At 39.6% G+C, this 27,637-nt stretch overlaps 2 protein-coding genes across 2 annotated transcripts; both read right to left on the bottom strand.

Moving 5' to 3' along the window:
- Positions 1–17,672: 17,672 nt before the first annotated feature.
- Positions 17,673–18,176, bottom strand: LOC118348430. Its single transcript, XM_035690054.1, has one exon. It carries the CDS (start codon positions 18,174–18,176, stop codon positions 17,673–17,675), a length of 504 nt encoding a protein of 167 aa, XP_035545947.1.
- Positions 18,177–21,590: 3,414 nt separating this feature from the next.
- LOC118348431 lies at positions 21,591–22,076 on the bottom strand. The gene has a single exon (XM_035690055.1). The coding sequence runs from the start codon at positions 22,074–22,076 to the stop codon at positions 21,591–21,593; it is 486 nt and encodes a 161-aa protein (XP_035545948.1).
- Between the last annotated feature and the right edge of the window lie 5,561 nt (positions 22,077–27,637).

Consider the following 27,637-nt stretch of genomic DNA (forward strand, 5'->3'; position numbering starts at 1 on the left):
CTAATAATCTATCGCAGCGTTTAAGGACAAAATCCTATATGGAATTAGCAGCAATTAGTTTTGTATCAGCGGCGAAAAAAAATTCGCCGGGATATTTTTATATAGCGGCGAGTTTTGGTTTCCGTGGCAGTAGATGTAAAGTGGGGCGTTAATACCGGCGATATGCCAGCGACTTAAAAATCGCTGGGGTATATATTTGCCAACGAATTGTCGTGTATAGCCAGCGATGCGCAATCGCTGGTAAAAGTGTTAAACCTTGTAGTGATGTGAGCTTATAGTGGAGGAGCTGGTGAATCGAATGTCGGATGAGAGCTTGGCAATGCACAATAGTGACGGTTACATAGCTCTAATCACGGCTGCCGTGGTTGGAAATTGGCGAATGGTGGATTGCATGGTTCAAAAGTACTTTGACTTGATCATCATTACAATTTCAAGAGTGAAAAGACTTCCGGTTGTTGTGGCTATTGATTTCGGGCAAATAGAAATGACGCGCCGTTTGTATTATTTTACTCCCGATAAAGATTTGATTCCATGAGATAATGATCAGAAGATTCAATTAGCCAATGGTGCTGCGCTTTTTAACAATGCTATCTACACCGAAACTTTCGGTAAGAACTCGTGTTTTACTATCTAGTAAAAGAAATGCTTGATGAAATCTCATTCAAGAAATTCTACTTATGTCGTAGTTTAATGTGATCTATCAGATTATAAATTTTTTTTTTTATTGTAAATTAAAATTAGCTTATTACATTATGCCACCTCAATATATACATATCTTTTTTATAAAAATTATATGTACAGTTACTTTTACGTACACCTTTCTCACTCCACTATGTGATTGACTGCATCATTTTTTTGAACATAAAATAACTATTTTGATCAATCACATACACAAAGAATATACAAAATTGACTGTACGTAGCAGAACTTACCTATAATATTTTATGTGTAAACTTAAAACTTCAAACCCATTAATTGCCTGCTGTTATTTTCTTGCCATATATTTCATTTGAGATCTTGGTAATATAAATATAATAATGGAAAATACTACTATGTCTCTAATTTATACTACTCATTTTGTTTCATTGACATGTCACCATAATGTGATGCCACGTAACTTTTTAAAAACATTTTAAAAATATATATTCAAAACAAAATGATGCCCGATCGAAAATATAAAAAGATCAAGACTAAAATCTAAATTTCCTGTCTTTTTATATCTATGTTTTAAACTATTTTCAACATGGCACGTAACATGACCACATTATACTTGAAGGAATAAAGTGAGTATATAAATTTTGAAACATATATAGTACGTAGTATTGTACTATCATAATTCCTCTTTGACCATTTCTATGTTATATACATGATACGTACGCGCATGCTTATACGTACGTACGACAAAACAGATATTCCTTTGGGATTAATCCGACGCTGCCCACGTTTGGCACTGGCTGTGTTGAGGATGGAGAGTCTCCCATCTTAGCGTTGGCCTCCATCGTCAATCTTTCTCAAGTGAAAATCAGCTTGGGTTTTGGAAAAAACGCATCTACAACTGTATTACCACTCTCTCCTTTAATTCTCTTGCTTTATGTACATTTTTTAATATTATTCAATATTAATAGCCTTTTTTAAAAAACACCGCCAATAATATATATTGGATTATTTTTCTAATTAGTAATTAAAAAAGAAATCAAGATCCATGAGAATATATAATTGGGATAAATATATATTCCCAATTGGGATAAATATATAAAGCCCCTCAAACTATCACAAAATTAATTTCCAATCACCCCCAAAATTGTCAATTTTAACAATTGTTCCCTCAAATTATTAAAAATTAGCAACCTCCCCCCTCCATAAAAAAAGGGCAGATACCCTTGATAAAACATTAGAAATTTTAAAACAATTTTTGAAAAATCCAAAGATTTAAAAAAAAATACTAAAAAACTCAAAACTTCAGAAACATAAAATATTTTTCATTATTTTTTAAAATAAAGATTTTTATCTTAAAAGATATTTATTCGAGCAAATATTATTTGAAATTTATTATTTTCATTTGATAGGATTATTTGATTATTCAAAACCTAGAATATATGCTAAAAGTTTTACAATGTTTTTAATTAGATTTGTTAACTTTTTCTTGCTAAAAAGGTATGCGCACTCTGTCATCGGCTTCAGCTCCGATCAGTACTGAGACTCGTTTGAACTTTTCAAACAGAGAACAATGCCAAAGCAATCAAGAAGATCAAAATAATGTAATGGATCCAAACTTGACCTATTCGAGAAGTCACTCTGCAGATTGAAGGAAGAGAAGAAGAATGAAGGTGAAGAAGGAAGAGAGAAGTCTGCACGTGAATGAATCATCCGTTGGGTCTTTTCCCCCCAACTTCTTCTATTTATAGTGTTTGTTTGAACAAAACGACAGTGTTTAAGCAACACTTATTGCGATTCCCGCAAATGAAACGACTGCATTTACAATTAATAAGAAGAAAAGACATTAAACGACAACGTTCTATTAAAGACTGAAACTACTTTTCCATCATACGACGTCGTGCTTAGTTGCTCACATACAACTAACTACCCTCAACGACCTTCCACTTCTGTCTTATGAACACCAGGCAAGCTTCCCTTCGTACTGCACCTTGCCCACAACGCCCTTAACCAGCCTGCCATCCTTCCACTCCAGCACCTCTTCCATCCATAACACACCCTCCCCCTTTAAAGCACCTTGCCCACAAGGTGAGGAAATTGCTGACGAAGCTGCCAGTAAGGTTCCCATGTGCAATCTTCCACTCCAGCACCTTCCCATTGGATCAAGACTTCCACCAATGCTCTATTATCTTTCTTGACACTTCTTCTCTCCAAGATCTTCTCAGGCTGAGGCCTTAACTCTCCTTGCAAGTCCACAGGAGGTAAGGACGAGATAGGTGTAAATTGATCCCCAATCTGTTTCTTCAAAACAGAAACATGAAAAACTGGGTGTATGAGTGAATATGAAGGTAAGCATAAATGATATGCCACTTTGCCAATTCGATGAGTGATCTGAAATGGGCCAAAATATCGAGGTGAAAGTTTAAGGTTTCTTTTGAGTGCCACAGATTGCTGTCAATAGGGTTGAAGTTTAAGATAAACCCAATCCCCCATAGAAAATTCCCTGTCAGTTATGTGTTTGTCATAATAAAACTTCATTCTATCTTGAGCCAAGGACAAATTGGATTTGAGTGTAAAGAGAATCTGTTCTCGAGTTTGCAAGAGCTGGTCCACTATCTGATTAGAAGTCAAACCAGGAATATAAGCCTACTGTTTAGTTGGAGGAACCCCATACACAACTTCAAATGGGGTCAGCTTTGTGGAAGTATGAAAGCTGGAGTTATACCACCACTCAGCTAATGAAAGCCAATCCACCCAGAGCTTGGGTTTGTCACCAGAGAAAGATCTCAAAAAATGTTCAAGACATTTGTTGACAGCTTCTGTTTGGCCATCACTTTGAGGGTGATAAGCTGATGAATAAGAAAGATTAACTCCCTGCAACTTGAAAAGTTCACTCCAAAAAGAACTAGTAAATGTTGAGCCACGATTAGAAACAATGGTTTTAGGCAAACCATGTAACTTAAAAACATTATTGAAGAACAGGGAGGCCACTTGAGCAGCTGTAAATGGATGCTTTAAAGGCATAAAATGAGCATATTTTGATAATCTGTCTACCACCATCATAATGACAGAATACCCTTTCGAAATGGGCAATTCTTCAACAAAATCCATTGAAAGATGACTCCATATTTGGTTAGGAATAGGTAAGGGTTGTAAAAACCCTGCTGGAAGAATATTTTGGATCTTGTTCCTTTGACATATGTCATAGTCCCGAATGAACTGCTTAACATCATGTTTGAGACCAGGCCAATAAAATTCTAGTCTTGCTCTATGCAAACATTTGTGGAAGCCAGAATGACCAGCAGCAGGACTAGAGTGCAAGTAGTTCAAAATCTGTTGTTTCAAAGGCAAGGAAGCTGGCACATAAATTCTGTCTTTCTTAAACAAAATACCATGCCTCAGTTTGAATGTAGAATGAGAAGTAGGGTCAAGTTGCAATGCAGTGACTAGCTTCTGTCTGTCCTGATCTGTAGCATAAGCTTCTTTCAATTCTGAGAGCCATGTTGGTGTGGGAAATGACAATGCTGCCAACTCTCCAAACTCATCCACCTGATCCTTTCGAGACAAGGCATCAGCCACCTTGTTCTCCACCCCTTGCTTATACTCAATAGAAAATTCATAACCAAGAAGCTTAGAAAGCCATCTTTGCTGAGCAACAGTGCCAATCTTCTGCTCAAGCAAATATTTAAGGCTATGGTGATCAGTTTTGATCACAAAAGCACTTCCTAAAAGATATGGCCTCCATTTCTTAACAGCTAGCACTAAGGCTAGAAGTTCTTTCTCATAAGTGGAAAGAGTTAAGTTTTTCCCTTTCAAGGCTTGACTGAAGAAAGCTAAGGGCCTTTGGTCTTGCATCAGAACTGCTCCTATGCCAGTTGCACAAGCATCACACTCAATAACAAATGCTTTACTGAAGTCAGGCAAGGCAAGAACAGGAGGGCTAGTGACAGCAGCTTTCAATTTATTAAAAGAGTTGGTAGCAGAATCTGTCCACACAAATGCATCTTTTTTCAACAAGGAAGTCAAAGGGGCAGCAATCTGACCATAACCCCTAATGAACTTTCTGTAGTAGCCTGTCAAGCCTAAGAAACCCCTCAATGCCTTTAGATTTTTTGGTATTGGCCAAGTGACCGTAGACTCCAATTTTTTTGGATCTGCCCTCACTCCCTCCTTGGAAATCAGATGGCCCAAATATTCAATCTCCTAACATGTAAACTTACACTTTGACTGCTTAGCATAAAGTTGATGGTGCTGTAAGGTTTGCAAAACTGTAGAGAGATGATCCAAATGAGAAGACATGTCACTGCTGTAAACCAGTATGTCATCAAAGAAAACAATGACAAACTGTCGAAGGAATGGCTTGAAAACTTCATTCATAAGGCCCTGAAATGTTGAAGGGGCATTGGTGAGGCCAAAGGGCATTACAAGAAATTCATAATGCCCTTCATGAGTTCTGAAGGCAGTCTTAGGAATATCCTCATCTCTCATACGTATCTGATGATAACCAGCCCTAAGATCCAATTTAGAAAAAATTGTTGAACCAGAAAGTTCATCCAAGAGCTCATCCACAACAGGAATGGGGTACTTGTCTTTAATAGTGGCTTCATTTAAAGCCCTATAGTCAAAACACATTCTCCATGTGCCATCAGACTTCCTGACTAGCAACACAGGAGAGGAGAAGGGTGACTGACTTGGCCTAATAACCCCAGAGTTCAAGAGCTCCTAAACAATTTTTTCAATTTCTGCTTTTTGGTAAAAAGGATATCTATAAGGTCTAACACTGATAGCAGAAATGTCTTGTTTCAAATTGATCTTGTGGTCATGAGACCTATTGGGTGGCAATCCAGTAGGTTCATTAAAAACTTCCTTATACTGCTGCAGAAGTTGCTGCACTTGTACATTCTACAATGATGGAGGTTCAATGGAACTACAAGCCAATATCTGCAGGAAAATGCCTTTACTTCCACAACCAAAAGTCTCAAAGGACTCCTCATCATCAATAAGATTTGACTGAGGTACTGTCAAACCTTTTAAGGATATTTCCTGACCATTACATTGAAACTACATACTCATATTGACAAAGTCCCAGAGAATAGGACTCAAGGTGGATAACCATTGAATTCCAAGAACCGCATCACGTCCTCCCAGGGGAAGTGTAAGGAAATCAACTGTGAAAGGTATGCCCTGAATTGATGAAGGCACATCCACACATTTACCAGTGCTCTCAATGAGCTGACCATTAGCCACTTTAACACTAATAGTCTGGCCAAGTTGTACATGTAATTTACATCGAGCAGCAGCCACATTGTCCACAAAATTATGTGTGCTACCAGTGTCAATTAAAATGATCAACTTCTTCTTGCCAATAGAAGCCATAAGTCTCATGGTCTTAGGTCCTCCTCCACCTACCATAGACTGTAATGAAATAGAAGCCATCTCAGCTTCAACTTCCACAAGTTCAACAACCAACTCACCAGTAGCATCAACATTTTCTTCACCACTTGACTCACCAAATTCCATACCTTCTAGTGAAAATAACTTTGGCCTTGCACATTTATGACCTGGTTGTAACAACCGGGCTTTAAGCCCAGCCCGTAGGAGTCAACCCGTTTCATGAAGCCCAGCCCGCGTGCATGTGCTGAGGGACACGGACGGCGCCGTTTTGGGTAAGTGATCACTTTCTTTTCTCTTCTCCTTTCCTTCCGTCAGTTTCATCTCCTTCCCTTTCTTCTTCTTCTTTCTTTCTCAACTGCTCTGCCTCCGAAAACTGCTCCATTCCGTGTGCCTCGTTCCCACGCAAAGCCGTTTTGTGCAGTTTCTCCACAGAAATTTTCTTCCACATCACATCTGCATTTTACTTGAATCACCCAGAAATTTTTCCTCTCTACAGTTTTTGGTTGGTGCTGCGATTTTCCGTGGGTTTTCAAGTCTCGCGCTGCCAACTTGGTTACACGGCAGTGAGTCTTTTCTTCTTCCATCCATTTCTTTCTTTGTGCCTTTTAGATGATTTTGTGATTTTTCCTTCCTTTAGGTTTCGGCTTTGTGCAGCGGTTTCGTGGGTCTCAATATTGCCGTCGTTGGAACTTTTTCCCTGGAAGTGGTTTTTATTTTGTTTCGGTAACTCATATGCCCACTCTTTGATATTACTCTTAATTTTATTCATGTAACTTGATGTTATACATTTGTAAATCTTCTTTATTTTATCCTCTTCCTTCGGTTTGTCAATCGCACGCACACACACATACTGCTTGGGTTGGCTGTGCATATACATAGACATTAATTTCCCTTTACGCAGACCACTAGTTTCTTCTCAGTAGAAGATTTTGTGAAGTTTATTTTTGGGTTGATGTATTATTTGTCGGAGCGGTGGAGTTTGTTGAAATTATGAATGTTGAGGAGTATAATTTTGGATGATTTGTGAGACTGTTTTTGAATTATTATATGAGACTTTTTGGTATAGAATGATGGGGGTTTTGGAACTAGTTGTATTGAACTTTTATGCAAGTCTTAAATTGTTGAATGAATTAATTATTGATGCGGACACTGAAGTTGTTTTATTCGAAGGTTGGAAATGAAGTTTGAGTTGGGTTATGTTCTTAATTATTGAAGTTGAGGTTGTTGGTTTTGGAAATAATTATGATTGGTTTGGTGTTATAGAAGGTGGCTGTTTTGGGTTTTAAATGCAAATGAGTGAAGAGAGTTGTTCGGGTTTAATTATTAGGATAGTTATTGAGTTGTGAAGGGACTGTTTTGATTGATTACTCAAAAAATAACAGTCTACTAGATTGATTATTAAATGTTGGATATATGTTCTTTTTGTTTAGGTGGTGTTACTATTAGAGTTCCGGCTCAAGGTGTTGATAATACGAAGAAGTCAGGTAAGCGGGGTTCATATACTAGTTTTGCATAAAAGAAATGAAAGGAGGCCGACTTTGAAAATAAGCATGTTTGTTTGAAAAGAAATATGAAAACGACCTCAAATGTTTATTCTATATATGCATAAATTCTATATAAGAGAAATTATGTACTGACATAACTGGTGTAGACATGAGCTAGTTTTGTGCACGGTGTTTCTGAATTATACAAAAAGAGCGAATATGAAAATCTAAAAGTTTTGTTATGAACAAATGAAAATGTTGTGTTTCTGTTTATTTCGAACATGTGAAATGATATGAGGCGATTCAGTATTTTGTTTTGATATGATGTGTTATCTGAAAACCTTGGCATGAAGTTCTGATTCTGTATATAATTGTAATCGAATTTTCGATGAAGTCTGTTCTGTTTCTGTTATGGCCCAGCCACGGGTATAATGGTGGTTTGTAAACCTACAACGGCGATGAAACTTGGAATATGGCCCAGCCAAGGGTATAATGGTGGTTTATAACCCTACCACGGGGGTGAAACATGGAATATGCCACGGGTATAATGGTGGTTTATAACCCTACCACGGGGGTTAAACATGGTATTGTCCCGATGTGATGCTAAGTGATGATATGATGATAATATTTCAGTTTAGAAATGCCAACGGATCTTTATTTTTTGAATAAGTTTTTTTTTTTTTTTCTAGAAACTTCGCTCTAATTCTTTTGTACGAAGTTTCGTTTCTGCATTCTGAAAGTAAATGTTTGTTCTGCTTATCAAATGTTATAAATGCTCATGTTTACATACTAGTATATGCTCTCTGCTTGCTGAGTTGTTGATAACTCACCCCGTTAATTTTCATAATATTTCAGATGGCATCGATGGTTCAGCTGAGGATCAGTATTAGAGTCTATGGAGAAAATTAGCAGTGATTTGTGGTTGGGCATCTCATGATATTAGTGTTGGTGTTGGAGGTTAATTATTTTTTTTTTAGTTTGCTTCAATGGATTTAGACGGTTTATGGAGACTTATGTTAATGTTATATTATTTCTAGTTGTTATTTGAGACATGAAGAAGAATTGATTTTATTTGGGTTGTTGGATTGAATATTGGATAAATGAGTTTATTTGATTTATTTAAATGAAGTATTTACATTTGATTTGAAGTTTGGGAAAACGGATATATTCTTGAATTTGGAAGTACTCTAGCCTTGTTAGAGTTGACTATCAGGATTTATGAGTTAACTCTCCGGACCCTCGGGGACGGGGCGTTACAGTTGGTATCAGAGCTAGGTTTGAAATCTGCAGACTGTAGACCTTGGAGGTTTAGATATCTGTGGGTTCGTAAGATGTGGAAATTTGAAAATAGGAATTGGAGGATTATAAGGATAGTCATGGGGGTATTTGAGGTTTTAGATATTTGAGTTCCAAGAACATTAAGATTGATTTTGATGGGATTTGAGGTTTAGATTTGGCTAATGTTAGGAGTTAAGTTTGGAACTTTGAGAATTCTAGTTATATACGTGTGTAACAAGTGATGTCCGATTTGCATAGTTATCTAATTTATATACATATATATATGTATATGTGTTTATATGCCTATTTTATTTATCCCCTTATTTTATTTTATTTACATGGTATTTTCGTTTTCTTTTATTTTAGAACGTTTCACCGAGTTTAGACTTTCAGGATGGCTGCTCGTCATAGAGTTCGAACTCTTGAAGATTTGAATGAAGACGACAATGGTGGGGGTTGCACGTTCGAACAATTTAATCGAACGCATCCTCCCACCTTTGATGGAAGAGGCGATGCGAACGCTGTGGAAGATTGGATACAAGACATTGAAGAAATATTTGGTGTTTTGGAGTGTACCGATCAGCACAAAGTCAAGTTCGCAGCCTTCAAACTATCTGGAGAAGCAAAGAGATGGTGGAATTCTGAGAAAGTTATCAGGGAAGCTGAGGGGATTGGAGTAATTGTTTGGGCTCAATTCAAACAGAGTTTCTTCGATCGATTTTTCCCTAAGGCAGATAGGGATGCAAGAGCCCGAGAGTTCACCAATTTGGTACAAGGGACCATGACTGTGTGCCAGTATGCTGCAAGGTTTGCGGAATTATCACGTTTCGCCGCATACTTGATTCCCGATGAGGAGAAAAAGACTAGGAAGTTTGAAGAAGGTTTGAACTACAGGATTTATGAACGGGTGATGGTCTTACAGATTCAGAATTTTTCAGAATTAGTGCACAAGGCGATGCTAGTTGAACAGAATCTTAAGAGGGGTGCTGAATTGCAAGAACAGAGGAAGAGAGCTGCTCCACAAGGGTTTCCTAGTTCGGATCAAGGGCAATGGAAAAAGAGAAATAAGGGGAGCAATTCAAGTCAGAGACATATACAGGGAAATCATACGCCTAACCCCTGTAAGTTCTGTAACCGCATACACCATGAGGAGTGCAGGAAGGAAGTGGGATCATGTTTCAAATGCGGTAAGGATGGGCATTTCATTAGAGAATGTCCATTGCTTGCGGAGAACAACAGAAGGCCCAACCCACCCCAAAACTTTAGGCCGAATAATCAAGGCAACAATCAGTGGAGGACGGTACTTGCTCGGGTGTTTACTTTGACACCGGGAGAAGCTGAGGACAAAGATGATGTCATCACAGGTATAATTTTCCAACTATCTCTTAAAATTTTCTTTATTGAGAATTAAGGATTATATATCTTATTATCTCTATGGATTATATGACATAACCAGGAATTATTCCCTTATTCCTCAATAAGGCTACTGTTTTATTTGACTCGGGGGCTACCCACTCCTTTATTTCAATGGATTATGTTAAGTCGTGCCCTATTGATGCTGATGAGATGGATTATAACTTGAGGGTTTCAACCCCAACAGACGATTTAGTGACTTGTAATAAGATTATACTCAAGTGTCCAATAACTATTAGCGGGAAGGAAATGCCGGCTAACTTGATAGTCTTTCCTATGTTTGGGTTTGATATAATTTTGGGAATGGATTGGTTAGCTTCCAGTTATGCTAGTATTGACTGTTTTAGAAGAGATGTAGTGTTCAAGTTCCCGGAAGAAGAGGAACTTCGATTTATGGGTTCCAAGGTGCGTATCCCTCCATCAGTTATTTCTGCTTTTCAAGTTGATAAGTTAATACGTGATGGGTGTCAAGGGTATTTTGCTTTTGTGGTGGATGAACCAAAGGAAGAATTGAAACTGGAAGAGATTCCTATTGTGAGGGAATATCCAGAAGTTTGTCCTGAAGATTTGTCTGGATTACCGCCTGATCGGGAGGTAGAGTTTGCTATTGAAGTAGTCCCAGGCACGGTGCCTCTTTCCAAAGCCCCTTATCGAATGGCGCCATCAGAGCTAGCCGAACTCAAAGAACAGTTGCAAGACTTGTTAGACAAAGGCTTCATTAGACCTAGTGTGTCACCTTGGGGAGCTCCAGTCTTGTTTGTGAAGAAGAAGGATGGGACAATGAGGATGTGTATAGACTACAGGGAACTGAATCGAGTGACCATAAAGAATAAATATCCGTTGCCCCACATCGACGATTTATTTGATCAGTTGCAAGGTGCGCAGGTGTTTTCTAAAATTGATCTCAGATCGGGTTATCATCAATTAAAAATCAAGACGGAGGATGTGCCTAACACAGCTTTCAGGACCAGGTATGGCCATTATGAATTTTTAGTCATGCCTTTTGGTTTAACCAACGCCCCAGCAGTATTTATGAACTTGATGAATCAGTATTTCATGAGTTTCTGGATAAATTTGTAGTGGTGTTTATTGACGATATATTAATCTACTCCAAGAGTAAAGTCGAACATGAAGATCATCTGAAACAAGTACTAGGGACACTCAGGGATAAGAAATTATTTGCTAAGTTGAAGAAGTGTGAATTTTGGCTTGAGTCTATTGCATTTTTGGGACATGTGGTTTCAAGGGATGGCATTTCTGTAGACCCCGGGAAGATTGAAGCAATAGTTAACTAGACTCAACCAACCAATGTGCATGAAGTCAGGAGTTTCTTGGGTTTGGCTGGTTATTACCGTCGATTTATAGACAATTTCTCAAAAATAGCGGTTCCCCTTACCGCCCTCACTAGGAAGAACAACAAGTATGTTTAGACTGAAAAATGTGAGGAAAGCTTCCAGGAATTGAAGAAGAGATTGGTGACAGCTCCAGTTCTAACAGTCCCTAGCAAAAGAGGAGGATTTGTGGTTTACAGTGATGCTTCGCGTTTGGGTTTGGGATGTGTATTGATGCAGCATGGGAAAGTAATAGCATACGCTTCTCGGAAACTGAAGACATATGAACAAAATTACCCAACACATGATTTGGAATTGGCCGCCGTTGTTTTTGCACTTAAAATCTGGAGGCATTATTTATATGGTGAAAGGTGCGAAATCTACACGGATCACAAGAGTTTGAAATACTTTTTCACTCAGAAAGAACTGAATATGAGACAGAGGAGATGGCTCGAACTAGACAAAGACTATGACTGCAACATTAACTACCATCCAGGCAAAGCTAATGTTGTAGCTGATGCACTTAGCAGGAAGCCAGTGGGACCAGTAATTGCAACTCTTACCACTCAACCCCACTTATTAATGGACTTGGAAAGAGCCACTATTGAAGTAGTTGTGGGTGACCAGCAGGCATTAATAGCCAGTTTAATAGTTCAACCAGCTTTGATAGACAGAATTAAGCTCGCCCAAAAAGAAGATTCTAAGTTGGCGAGATTAATTGAAGAAGTAGAAAAAGGGGATAGACCTGAATTTAATGTTTCTGAAGACGGAGTATTAAGGTTTGGAAACAGATGTTGTGTGCCGGACAATGTTGTAATAAAAAGACTTATCCTTGAAGAAGCGCACCGCTCCCCTTACACAGTTCACCCGGGTAGTACGAAAATGTATCGAGATTTGAAAGAGTCTTTTTGGCGGGAGGGCATGAAGAGAGATATTGCTCAATTTGTGGCACAATGCTTAACATGCCAACAGGTGAAAGTAGAACACCAATGACCAGTGGGGTTATTGCAACCACTTCAGATTCCAGAATGGAAATGGGAGCATATTTCTATGGACTTTGTTACAGGCCTTCCAGGGGCACTGACCGGACAAGATGCAATTTGGGTGATAGTAGACCGTTTGACGAAGACAGCATTTTGTACCTATCAAAGTTTCTTATAAGTTGGAGAAACTAGCCGTGCATTATATACAGGAAATAGTGAGGTTGCATGGGGTACCTGTGTCCATTGTGTCGGATAGAGATCCGCGTTTCACTTCGAAATTTTGGCGAAGCTTACAAGAGGCCATGGGCACTAAGTTAAATTTCAGCACGGTGTTTCACCCACAGACAGATGGCCAGTCGGAAAGGATCATTCAAATTTTGGAAGACATGTTGAGAGCTTGTATGCTGGATTTTAAGGGGACTTGGATTCGAGACTTGCCTTTGGTCGAGTTTGCTTATAATAACAGTTACCAGGCTAGTATTGAGATGGCACCTTATGAAGCACTTTATGGTACGCAATGTAGATCTCCTGTATACTGGGACGAAGTGGGTGAAAGACAAATTTTGGGTCCAGAAATCATACAGAAGACAACAGAGAAGATTGAGACCATTCGAGCTAGAATGAGAGCAGCTCAAAGTCAATAGAAAAGCTATGCAGATAATCGTCGTCGCCAATTAGAGTTTGAAGTTGGGGATAAGGTATTCTTGAGGATTGCACCCATGAGAGGGGTTATGAGGTTTGGAAAGAAGGGTAAGTTGAACCCTAGGTACATCGGACCATTTGAGATTCTTGAACGGATTGGACCAGTGGCTTACAGAGTAGCCCTACCACCCGCAATCTCAGGCGTACACAATTTTTTTCATGTATCTATGCTGAGGAAGTATGTACCTGACCCCACCCACGTTATTGATTACGAACCACTTGATTTTCAGGAAGATCTGACCTATACAGAAGAGCCGGTACGGATTGTAGAGAGAAAAGAACAAGTGTTACGTAATCGGACTATTCCATTAGTTAAGGTGGTATGGAATAATCATGCGATCAACGAAGCCTCTTGGGAATTAGAAGTGGAAATGCAAGTCAAGTACCCACAGTTGTTCGACGACGATCCTAATGGCTTGTGACAAATTCCGGGGACGGAATTTTTATAAGGGGGAAGAATGTAACAATCGGGCTTTAAGCCCAGCCCGTAGGAGTCAACCCGTTTCATGAAGCCCAGCCCACGTGCATGTGCTGAGGGGCACGAACGGCGCCGTTTTGGGTAAGTGATCACTTTCTTTTCTCTTCTCCTTTCCTTCCGTCGGTTTCATCTCCTTCCCTTTATTCTTCTTCTTTCTTTCTCAACCGCTCTGCCTCTGAAAACTGCTCCATTCCGTGTGCCTCGTTCCCACGCAGAGCCGGTTTGTGCAGTTTCTCCACAGAAATTTTCTTCCGCATCACATCTGCATTTTACTTGAATCACCCAGAAATTTTTCCTCTCTAAAGTTTTCAGTTGGTGCTGCGATTTTTCGTGGGTTTTCAAGTCTCGCGCTGCCAACTTGGTTACACGGCAGTGAGTCTTTTCTTCTTCCATCCATTTCTTTCTCTGTGCCTTTTAGATGATTTTGTGATTTTTCCTTCCTTTAGGTTTCGGCTTTGTGCAGCGGTTTCGTGGGTCTCAATATTGCCGTCGTTGGAACTTTTTCCCTGGAAGTGGTTTTTATTTTATTTCGGTAACTCATACGCCCACTCTTTGATATTACTCTTAATTTTATTCATGTAACTTGATGTTATACATTTGTAAATCTTCTTTATTTTATCCTCTTCCTTTGGTTTGTCAATCGCACGCACACACACATACTGCTTGGGTTGGCTGTGCATATACATAGACATTAATTTCCCTTTGCGTAGACCACTACTTTCTTCTCAGTAGAAGATTTTGTGAAGTTTATTTTTGGGTTGATGTATTATTTGTCGGAGTGGTGGAGTGTGTTGAAATTATGAATGTTGAGGAGTATAATTTTGGATGATTTGTGAGACTGTTTTTGAATTATTATATGAGACTTTTTGGTATAAAATGATGGGGGTTTTGGAACTAGTTGTATTGAACTTTTATGCAAGTCTTAAATTGTTGAATGAATTAATTATTGATGCGGACACTGAAGTTGTTTTATTCGAAGGTTGGAAATGAAGTTTGAGTTGGGTTATGTTCTTAATTATTGAAGTTGAGGTTGTTGGTTTTGGAAATAATTATGATTGGTTTGGTGTTATAGAAGGTGGCTGTTTTGGGTTTTAAATGCAAATGGGTGAAGAGAGTTGTTCGGGTTTAATTATTAGGATAGTTGTTGAGTTGTGAAGGGACTGTTTTGATTGATTACTCAAAAAATAATAGTCTACTAGATTGATTATTAAATGTTGGATATATGTTCTTTTTGTTTAGGTGGTGTTACTATTAGAGTTCCAGCTCAAGGTGTTGATAATACGAAGAAGTCAGGTAAGAGGGGTTCATATACTAGTTTTGCATAAAAGAAATGAAATGAGGTCAACTTTGAAAATAAGCATGTTTGTTTGAAAAGAAATATGAAAACGACCTCAAATGTTTGTTCTACATATGCATAAATTCTATATAAGAGAAATTATGTACTGACATGACTGGTGTAGACATGAGCTAGTTTTGTGTACGGTGTTTCTAAATTATACAAAAAGAGCGAATATGAAAATCTAAAAGTTTTGTTATGAACAAATGAAAATGTTGTGTTTCTGTTTATTTCGAACATGTGAAATTGTAATGCCCCGGTTCCGGATGGGTCGGAGAGTTACCTCCTAACACATAAAATCATATCTCATTGTACAAATGTAAACTCCAATTCCTCATTTACTCGTAGACCTCATTTCTTTAAACCATCTACCCCAAAATAAATAACTAAGATTACAACGAAATCTCAGCATAAAGGTCAACTTCCCAAAGTACTAAGTCAATAGAGCCAAACGAAACTATTCCATGAAATTCTCCAATCATAAGTACCCTCTCTGTATTTAATAGATTATGCTCACAAGGCCTTATCCATACTTCATATTCTTGAACCTTCGCTGAAATATCCAATATATATCTGAAAAATGTTATGGAGATAAGGGGTGAGTTATGAACAACTCAGTAAGCAGAAATCATATGCTAGCGTGCAAACATGAGCATTTATAAATTTGAGTATGCAGAACAAAATATTTTCCACAGTTATCCTGCAGAACGGAATATATTTTCAAAATAACAGAGCGATGGTTTTAAAACAAGTAAGTCTCATAGTACTTTGGCATAACAGAAACTGAGTATCATCATCAGATCAAAACAGAGCATCAAACAGAGCAGAGACCATGTTTCACCCCCGTGGTAGGGTTGTGCTAACCCCGGTGGCCAAACCAGGCAGAGACAGAGGTGAAATCTTTCCTTTATTCTTCTCGGAGCCCCGAGTGTGCACACAGGAAAAGACCACAATAAAACCACTTTGTTTCCAAAATGGGTGCACTCAGAAACAGAGAAGTTGGTACCAACCCAAACAGAGCAGAGCATAACAGAGCAGAGCAGAGCAAAGCAGAGACAGAGTCAGATACGAAAACCAGTACACCATGCCAAAGGTTTTCAGATGTTATATCAAAATAATACAGAATACCAAAACAGAATCAGACAGTTTACACACGCTGAACACAAAAGCCAGAACATCTTTCTAAATAAATGCACAACTTTTCATATTCTCAATATCGCTCTTTTTCCAGATTTCAGAAACCACATGACAGAATTTAGCTCATGTCTACACAATGCATGTCAGAACATATTTTTCTCTTTTTCGTACAGATTTCATGAGTATGCAAATAAACGACCGAGGTTGGTTTTGTTTTTCCCAAGTTCTCATTTCACCACAAAAACTATGCACAGTTTTCAGAAAAATCAACCTCAGCCTCAATAATTTATGTAAGGCCGAGCATAGGAACCCCGCTTACCTGACTGCTGCAGCGTATTATCTATGACTTGAACACGGTCTCTATTCGTCTCGTCACCTATTCATAAATAATATAAACTATATATTAAAGTCTGACATTACACAATTGGTCTTTAAACAACTCAAGACCCAAACTCTAGACCATAATTCAGCAAGTTTAATCAAACTTAAATAGCCAAATAACAATCCGAACAACCCAAAATTTGACCCAAAATATTCTATACCAAACTCAGTATGTTGTGTATATGTGGAGACTGGTTTGGAGCTGAAAAAGTGTTTGCTGAAAGTTGGCTCAACAGTTGGCTCGAGCCAAGTTCGCTCAACTTCGCTCGACAGACCCCTCGAGCGAAGGAAAGTCAGAGAGGTTCGCTCGAGTCTCGCTCGACACTCTGCTCGAGCGAATGCGAGTCAGAGAGGTTCGCTCGAGTATCGCTCGACACTCCGCTCGAGCTAAGTCAAGTCAGAGAGGTTCGCTCGAGTCTCCCTCAACATTCCGCTCGAGCCAATGTTCATTTGGCTGTTCGCTCGAGTCGCGCTCGACAGTCCGCTCGAGCGAAGTACGCAGATTTTGCCAACTTAACCAATTAACACTATGCAAAATACACTTCTTTCCATTACAATGTAACTTCAAATAATCCAAACCTATGACAATACACCAACCCGAACTACTTACCATGCATAACAACCAAAACAACTCACAAAATGTTACTCAAATCACGGCAAGGACCAAAAACTGCAGAAAATGAGTGTAAAACAAACCAAAAATCGGGGAAGTAGCAGACAGCAACTCACTGGAATAATATGCAGCGCAAGAGAGAAACCGCAACAATGAGGAAGTATTTGGAACCTCAAATCAATGCCAACAAACGGAAATGAAGAAGAAACCGAGAGAAAATAAGGAGACGTGGGAGAGAGGGAGAGGTCTGGACGTGAGAAAGAAAAAAAAATAAAATCTGAAACTGAAAGAGAGAAAGAGGGAGAAAGAAACGGGAGGGAAAACAGAAAGGAAGGCAAAAACTTACCTAAACGATGCCGTTCCGGAATGCATGCATGAAATGGCTGGGTCATTACGTGCATGGGTGCGGCTTTCGTGCATGGGTGCGGTTTCATACGCCTGGGTATTACATCCTCCCTCCCTTACAAGAATTCTGTCCTCGGAATTCACTACAAGCTATAATAATTTCCTTCGAACAAGTGAGGATACTTTACTCGCATCTCTTCCTCAAATTCCCAAGATGCTTCATTGATAGCATGATTACTCCACAATACTTTAACCAAATAAATAGTTCGATTTCGCAACACTTGCTCTTTCCTGTCCAGAATCCGCAATGGTTCCTCGGTGTAGGTCATGTCCTCTTGAATCTGTAAGGGTTCATGATCTTTGATGTGAGTGGGGTCATGGATATACTTCCTCAACATGGACACATGGAACACATTATGCACTCCCGAGAACGCTGGTGGTAGAGCCACCCTGTACGCCACCGGTCCAATCCGTTCAAGAATCTCAAACGGTCCAATGTATCTAGGGCTCAACTTACCTTTCTTTCCGAATCTCATAACTCCTTTCATTGGTGAAATTCTCAAGAATACCTTATCTCCCATCGCAAATTCTAACTGACGGCAGCGTTTATCTGCATAACTCTTCTGTCGACTTTGAGCTGCTTTCATTCTAGCCCGGATGGTATCTATCTTTTCTGTGGTCTGCTGAATAATCTCTGGCCCTAGAAGTTTTCTTTCACCCACTTCATCCCAATACAATGGAGACCTACATCTCCTGCCATACAACACCTCGTAAGGTGCCATCCCAATGCTAGCCTGGAAACTATTATTATATGCAAACTCAACCAATGGTAAATGTTGCATCCAAGATCCCTTGAAATCCATCAAGCATGCCCTCAACATGTCTTCTAAAATCTGAATAGTTCTTTCTGACTGTCCATCTGTTTGAGGGTGAAAAGCAGTACTGAAACTTAGCTGAGTACCCATTGCCTATTGTAAACTTCGCCAGAACTTAGAGGTAAAACGAGGATCTCTATCCGACACAATGGATACCGGTACTCCATGCAACCTCACTATTTCCCGCACATACAATTCAACTAGTTTCTCTAGTTTATAGGAAACTTTAATGGGCACAAAACGGGCGGTTTTCGTTAAGTGATCCACAATCACCCATATAGCATCTTGTCCGCTTATGGTCCTTGGTAGACCTGTCATGAAATCCATGGAAATATGTTCCCATTTCCACTCTGGAATCTGAAGTGGCTGTAATAATCCTGCAGGTCTCTGATGTTCCGCCTTCACTTGTTGGCAAGTCAGGCATTGTTCTACAAATTTAGCAATTTCTCTTTTCATGCCATTCCACCAAAAGGACTCTCTCAAATCCCGATACATCTTGGTACTCCCTGGGTGAATAGTGTACAAAGAACGGTGTGCCTCTTCAAGAATTAACCTTTTTAGTTCATCATTAGCAGGTACGCATACTCTACCCCTAAACCTCAAAACTCCATCCTTGGAAACACAAAAATCAGGCTTGTCCCCGTTTTCGATCCCTTCCATTAGCTTCACCAGCTCTGAGTCCACTTTCTGAGCAACTCTGATTCTATCTATCAAAGCAGGTTGAACCACTAAACTGGCCATGACAACATTTGTATCACTAGAAAAGACTTCAATTCCAGCACTTTCTAAATCCATTAAGAACCTATGCTGAGTGGTAATGGCTGCAACTGTCGGTCCGATTGACTTTCTACTCAGAGCGTCGGCTACTACATTAGCTTTGCCTGGGTGATAATTAATGGTGCAATCATAATCCTTGATCAACTCAAGCCACCTCCTTTGCCTCATGTTTAATTCTTTTTGGGTAAAGAAATACTTCAAACTCTTGTGATCCGTATAAATTTCGCACTTTTCTCCATACAAGTAATGTCTCCAAAGCTTGAGTGCAAAAATGACTGCCGCGAGTTCCAGATCATGAGTGGGATAATTCTGCTCATACACTTTCAATTGGCGTGAGGCGTAAGCTATAACCTTCCCATGTTGCATTAGTACGCACCCCAAACCAAGCCTAGAAGTATCGCTATAAATAACAAATCCGCCTCTAGCTGTGGGAACTGATAACACCGGAGCTGTCACTAACCTTTGTTTCAACTCTTGGAAGCTTTCTTCACACTTTGCTGTCCATTCAAACTTATTATTTTTCCTGGTGAGTGCAGTGAGAGGAACTGCTATTTTGGAAAACCCATCAATGAATCGATGGTAATACCCCGCCAATCCTAAGAAGCTTCTAACCTCATGTACATTCCTCGGTGCCGACCAATTAACCACTACTTCCACTTTCCCTGGGTCTACTGAAATTCCATCCTTTGAAACTACATGTCCCAGAAACGTGATTGAATCAAGCCAAAATTCACACTTCTTCAACTTAGCAAACAGCTGCTTGTCTTTAAGTGTCCCAAGTACCAACTTCAAATGTTCTTCATGCTCGGTCTCGCTTTTGGAGTATATCAGTATATCATCAATAAAGACAACCACAAACTTATCCAAAAACTCATGAAACACCCTGTTCATCAAGTCCATGAATACTGCTGGGGCGTTAGTCAGGCCAAAAGGCATGACCAAAAACTCATAACGGCCATATCGGGTTCTGAATGCCGTCTTAGCCACGTCTTCAGCTCTGATCTTCAACTGATGGTAACCCGATCGAAGGTCAATTTTTGAAAATACTTGAGCCCCCTGAAGTTGGTCAAACAAATCTTCTATACGAGGTAGTGGGTACTTATTCTTTATGGTCACCCGATTAAGTTCCCTGTAATCAATACACATTCTCATCGATCCATCCTTTTTCTTCACAAAAAGGACTGGCGCTCCCCAAGGTGAAACATTGGGCCTGATGAAACCCTTGTCTAGCAAATCTTGCAACTGCTCTTTGAGTTCCGCTAACTCAGACGGCGCCATGCGATAAGGTGCTTTCGAAAGGGGTGCCGTACCTGGAACTAACTCAATAGCAAACTCTACCTCCCGCTCGGGTGGAAGTCCCGATAAATCTTCAGGGAAGACCTCTGGATAATCTCTCACAACAGGTATCTGTTCCAACCTCACTTCCCCCTTTGGTGTTTCTACCACACAGGCTAGGAATCCCTAACAACCATCACGCAACAGTTTTCCAACCTGAATGGCAGAAATGATGGGTGGAGTCAACCTCACTTTTGACCCTGTGAACCGAAATTCACTTTCATTAGGGGGCCTGAACACCACTTCCTTTTTAGCACAATCAATATTGGCGTGATAGGAAGCCAGCCAATCCATACCCAAAATTACATCAAACCCAACCATGTGGAAAACTATTAAATCTGCTGGCATCAATCTTCTCTCTATAGAAAGAGGGCATCCAGGTAAAATCTCACTACAGACTACAGAATTTCTTGTTGGGGTCGCATCCAGGTAAAATCTCAATCTTTCAGTATCTAAAGTGCAAAATCTAGAGTACACCGTGGAAACAAAAGAATGTGTCGCTCCCGAGTCAAATAACACACTCGCATTATTAGAAAACAAAGAAAGAGTACCTGTGATCACATTCAAACTCATCCATGAACCAAGAATATTCAATGTCTTAACCAGAACCAATCAAAGAAAGGACAATAATAGAAACTATAAATCCTTAACGTAAAACAAAAGAGTCATACCAGTGATCACGTCATTCCTACCCTCAACCTCTCCAGGTGTTAGTGCAAAGACTCGGGCAGGCGCAGTAGGGCGTTGATTGCTGCCCCGAGCTGATACTTCATTCCTCTGAGGTGGCGGTATGAACGTTTGGTTGCCTCTATTTTGCATTGGGCAGTCTCTGATGTAGTGTCCTGATTTGCTACAACCGAAACACAATCCCGCCCCTTTCCTGCACTCTCCGGAGTGTACTTGATTGCATGTCCTACACTGGTAGGGCTGTTGATTACTCTGAACTGGCCTTTTTCCCGAACTACCACCTTCACTCCTCCTCTTCCAGGGTCCTTGATCCATGCCAGAATGATACTCGGTGGGAGTAGTCCTTTTCCTTTGTTTGTGCAATGCAGCACTTCTTTGAAGGGTTCTTTAAAAAACTGTTGCTTTGTTCACCAATTCTGAAAAGTTCCGAATCTGGAAACCCACCACACGCTCATACAGTTTCTCATTCAGTCCTTGCTCAAATTTGCGTGCCTTCTTTTCCTCATCGGGAATCAGATAAATAGCAAAACGGGATAACTCAGTAAACCTAGCAGCATACTGATGAACCGTCATTGTTCCCTGAACCAAGGTGGCAAATTCCATAGCCTTGTCCTCACGGAACGAGCTAGGGAAAAAGCGCTCAAGAAAGATCTGCTTGAAGTGTAGCCAACTGACTATCTCTGTCCCCTCTGCTTCCCTGATAGATCTTTCAGAGATCCACCACCTCTTCGCTTCCCCAGTAAGCTTGAATGTGGCGTACGCCACTTTTTGCTCCTCAGTACAGGTTAGGACTTGAAAAATCTCCTCAATGTCCTGAATCCAATCCTCTGCCAAAGTTGAATCGCCTCTCCCATCAAACAAAGGAGGGTGCATTCGATTGAATTGCTCGACAGTACAACCTCCTTCATTGAAGTTATGCTAGCGACCCGCGGGATTCTGCACAAGATCATCAATTAATTGATGTGCAGCCTCTCGTAGTACTTCGGAAGCACTCGGGTTTGCTTCCCTTTCATTCTCGTTCGCATTCAGATCTGACATGCTTTGTTCTCTACGACGAGGTGGCATCCTGACAAAATAACTAGAGTTTTTAATAATCGCTTCAAAGCTAGAGTTTATAAGAACATAGAAGAATTTAGTGGTATTGGTAAAAAAATCAAAACGTATAAATATTAGAATATCCATAACAGAGATGAAAGAGGAACGCACAACGGTAGTAATAGTTAATCTCCCCAAAAATTAACATCTTACTCCATCTGAGTATTTAAAAAGGCTCCGTTACTAAACTAAACCTTAGTCAACATGAATTTAGTTCATAGACCTCTAAAATACCACACTTCATAGCTATTCCTAAAGCCTGTGAATTCTAAGACTTCCCACATCAACAATATTCAATCCTATAGTTCGCTTTACTATCATACTAAATCTACAAAAGATTTCTTAAACACTATCTATATACTAAAATCTTTACGTCCTATGAACCCACAGAAATCTAAACCTCCAAGGTTTTTAGTATGCAGAATTCAAACCTGGCTCTGATACCAAATGTAACGCCCCAAACCCGGGTGGCTTGGAGAATCACTACCTGTCACTCATAAACATGTCTCCCAACACATCCAAAGAATAATCTCCAAAGACGTCATGAGTGAAATCAATCTCATATCTTCTAAAATAATGTCATTACAAACCTCACACAATCTTTAATGCAATAATAATAAATAAAAGGGTACACAATCTCCCGGTAATAGTAACATACCCAAACTGATAAAACCATAGGTCCTACTAAACCCAAAGATATACTTTAAAACTCAATACATTAAAACTAAGAACATCAAAAGTCTTTCTTCTAACCACATCTCCTCAGCTTAAACACTTTCACCAATCTAATCCAGGTTCTCATTTGGACTCTCCACATTATCTGAAAAATATTATGAAGATAGGGGGTGAGTTATCAACAACTCAGTAAGCAGAAATCATATGCTAGCGTGCAAACATGAGCATTTACAAAGTAGAGCATGCAGAACAAAATATCTTCCAGAGTTAAACATGCAGAACCAAACATATTCTCAAAAGTAACAGAGCGATGGTTTTAAGACAAGTAAAACCCTTAGTGCTTTGGCATAACATAAACTGAGTATCATCATCAGATCAAAACAGAGCATCAAACAGAGCAGAGACCATGTTTCACCCCCGTGGTAGGGTTGTGCTAACCCCGGTGGCCAAACCAAGCAGAGACAGAGGTGAAATCTTTCCTTTATTCTTCTTGGAGCCCCGAGTGTGCACACAGGAAAAGACCACAATAAAACCACTTTGTTACCAAAGTGGGTGCACTCAGAGACAGAGAAGTTGGTACCAACCCAAACAGAGCAGAGCATAACAGAGCAGAGCAGAGTAAAGCAGAGACAGAGTCAGATACAAAAACCAGTACACCATGCCAAAGGTTTTCAGATGTTATATCAAAATAATACAGAATACCAAAACAGAACCAGACAGTTTACACACGTTGAACACAAAAGCCAGAACATTTTTCCAAATAAATGCACAACTTTTCATATTCTCAATATCGCTCTTTTTCCAGATTTCAGAAACCACATGACAAAATTTAGCTCATGTCTACACAATGCATGTCAGAACATAATTTTTCTCTTTTTCGTACAGATTTCATGAGTATGCAAATAAACGACCGAGGTTGGTTTTGTTTTTCCCAACTTCTCATTTCACCACAAAAAATATGCACAGTTTTCAGAAAAATCAACCTCAACCTCAATAATTTATGTAAGGCCTAGCATAGGAACCCCGCTTACCTGACTCCTGTAGCGTATTATCTATGACTTGAACACGGTCTCTATTCGTCTCGTCACCTATTCATAAATAATATAAACTAAATATTAAAGTCTGACATTACACAATTGGTCTTTAAACAACTCAAGACCCAAACTCTAGACCATAATTCAGCAAGTTTAATCAAACTTAAATAGCCAAATAACAATACGGACAACCCAAAATTTGACCCAAAATATTCTATACCAAACTCAGTATGTTGGGTATATGTGGAGACTGGTTTGGAGCTGAAAAAGTGTTTGCTGAAAGTTAGCTCGACAGTTGGCTCGAGCCAAGTTCGCTCAACTTCGCTCGACATACCGCGCGAGCGAAGGCAAGTCAGAGAGGTTTGCTCGAGTCTCGCTCGACACTCTGCTCGAGCGAATGCGAGTCAGAGAGGTTCGCTTGAGTATCGCTCGACACTCCGCTCGAGTGAAGTCAAGTCAGAGAGGTTCGCTCGAGTCTCGCTCAACATTCCGCTCGAGCCAATCTTCATTTGGCTGTTCGCTCAAGTCGCGCTCGACAGTACGCTTGAGCGAAGTACGCAGATTTTGCCAACTTAACCAATTAACACTACGCAAAATACACTTCTTTCCATTACAATGTGACTTCAAATAATCCAAACCTATGACAATACACCAACCCGAACTACTTACCATGCATAACAACCAAAACAACTCACAAAATGTTACTCAAATCACGGCAAGGACCAAAAACTGCAGAAAATGAGAGTAAAACAAACCAAAAATCGGGGAAGTAGCAGACGGCAACTCACTGGAATAATATGCAGCGCAAGAGAGAAACCGCAACAATGAGGAAGTATTCGGAACCTCAAATCAATGCCAACAAATGGAAATGAAGAAGAAACCGAGAGAAAATAAGGAGACGTGGGTGAGAGGGAGAGGTCTGGACGTGAGAAAGAAAAAAAAAATAAAATCAGAAACTGAAAGAGAGAAAGAGGGAGAAAGAAACGGGAGGGAAAACAGAAAGGAAGGCAAAAACTTACCTAAACGATGCCGTTCCGGAATGCATGCATGAAACAGCTGGGTCATTACGTGCATGGGTGCGGCTTTCGTGCATGGGTGCAGTTTCACACGCCTGGGTATTACACACTGCATAAGAGATATCAGGTCTGGTGATAGTAAGATAATTCAATTTTCCAATAAGTCTTTGATATGGACCTATATCTCTAAACAACTCCCCTTCGTCTTTCAAGAGTTTACGATTTGGGTCCATAGGAGTGCCAATAGGTCATGCACCTAACATGCCAATTTCTTTCAGAAGATCAAGTACATATTTTCTTTGAGATATGTTAATGCCTTTTTTAGATCTACTGACTTCAATTCCAAGAAAGTACCTAAGTTTACCCAAGACTTTTGTCTGAAACTAATCATGTAAAAATTATTTCAACCTAGCAATTACAGCTGAGTCACTGCCAATAATTACAATGTCATCAACATATACAGCCAACAAGATATGACCTGCATCACTGTGTAGGTGAAATACCGAATGGTCTGTTTGGCATCCACGAAGACCATATGCTAATACAACATTAGAGAACCTCCCAAAACATGCTTGGTGGGATTGTTTCAAACCATATAATGCCTTTTTTAACTTGCACACATTACCTCGATACTCCCCTTGAGCAACAAACCCAGGTGGTTGCTCCATATACACTTCCTCATTTAAGTCGCCATGTAGGAATGCATTCTTAACATCCAACTGAAATAAGGGCAAATCCAAGTTAGTAGCAAGAGAGATCAATACCCGAATAGAACACATTTTGGCAACTGGGGAAAAAGTCTCATCATAATCAATGCCATAAGTTTGAGTGTAACCCTTAGCAACCAAGAGGTCTTTCAGACGCTCAACAAACCCATCAGGATGAAATTTGATTGTATATACCCATCTACAACTAACAAGGTGTTTACCAAGTGGTAGAGGAACAAGATCCCATGTCCCATTATGGGGAAGAGCATCCATTTCATTTTTCATAGTTGTCCTCTATTCCGAATCAGATAAAACATCATCAACTGTCTTAGGAATAGAAAGTTTTGAAAGGTGAGAAGTAAAGCATAAAAAACATGGAGATAAGGCGTGACAAAAGACATATTGGGTAATCTGATGCTGAGTAACACAAGAATGAGTAAATTTTCAGAGAGCAATAGGTGGAGTCTGAAGCATTAGGTAACTCAGGATCCAAAGATAGAGACGAGGTTGGTGGAGGCATGGGAGCTAGGGGTGCACGCAATGCGAGTACACCTGTAAAGGAACAAGGGAAGGAACTGAGGAGGATTGGGTAAAAGTGGGTGAGTGTGCAGGAGAAAGGGTAAGAGTAAGTAATGGTAAAGGATCACACTCAACAACTGAAGATGTTGTCGAGAAATAGGGTATGGACTCAAAGAATGTGACATCAGCACTAGTGAAGTAACGTCTAAGAGCAGGACTATAGCAGTGATATCCTTTTTGAGTCCGAGAATAACCAACAAAGAAACACTTGGTAGCACGTAGATCAAGCTTATCAAAGCCTAGGCCAATGTTATGAACATAGCAAACACACCCAAAGATTTTTGGAAGGAGAAAAAAAGGTGGAGAGAAAGGGAACAAGATGGAGAAGGGAGAGGAACCATCGAGGACTGATGAAGACATACAGTTAATAAGGTGACAGACAGTAAGAACACCATCACTCCCAAAACGTTTAGGAACATGCATGTGCAATAAAAGTGCTCGGGTTACATCTAACAAATGACGATTTTTGCGTTCAACCACCCCATTCTGTTGGGGTGTATGAGAGCTTGAAGTTTGATGAACAATTCCTTTATTACTTAAGTAAGTAGCAAAAGTACTAGATTGGTATTCTTTAGCATTGTCAGAATGCAAAACTTGAACTTTTTGTCTAAATTGAATATTAATTTCTTTCCAAAAGATTTTGAATATGAAAAGAAGTTCAGATCATGCCTTCATTAGAAACTACCATGTCATACGAGAATAGTCATCAACAAATGTAACAAAATACTGAAACTTGTTTGATACAATGTTGATTGGTCTCCATATATCATTGTGAACCAATTCAAAAGAACTAGATGCTCGATTATCAACTCGAGATACAAAAGACATACGATGGTGTTTGCTAAGCTGACATGCTTCACAAGGAAAGGAAGATACATTTTTAAGATTACTAACTTGGCATTTCAAAAGAGAAAGAGATGTGTGTCCAAGGCGACAATGCCATTTAAAAGCATATGATGAGGATGTGAAGGCTTGAGTGGGTGACTGTTTGACATCAAGGTAATACAAAACACCAGTTTCATGCCCCATACCAATCTTTTTCCCTGTCTTGAGATCCTGAAAAGATACATACAAAGGGATAAAAGGTCACAGAATATTGAAGAGTTTGATTAATTTGACTAATGGACAACAAATTAAAGGAAAAACTAGGAGCATGTAGAACAGATGACAAGGATATAGAATCAGTGACCTTAGTAGAACCAATACCTATAACTTTAGTAAGAGAACCATTAGCAAGAGTAACACTCTTTGGAGATGTCAAAGTATCCAACTTAGATAAGGAATAAGACAAACCGATCAAATGTTCATTAGCTCCTGAATCAATGATC

The sequence above is a fragment of the Juglans regia genome, chromosome 5, assembly GCF_001411555.2.
Source record: "Juglans regia cultivar Chandler chromosome 5, Walnut 2.0, whole genome shotgun sequence".
Taxonomy (NCBI): Eukaryota; Viridiplantae; Streptophyta; class Magnoliopsida; order Fagales; family Juglandaceae; genus Juglans; species Juglans regia.

Coding starts and splice junctions, on each gene's coding strand:
- LOC118348430 (XM_035690054.1), bottom strand. CDS start 18,176: ATGAAAGCAGCTCAAAGTCGACAGAAGAGTTATGCAGATAAACGCTGC.
- LOC118348431 (XM_035690055.1), bottom strand. CDS start 22,076: ATGCACCCTCCTTTGTTTGATGGGAGAGGCGATTCAACTTTGGCAGAG.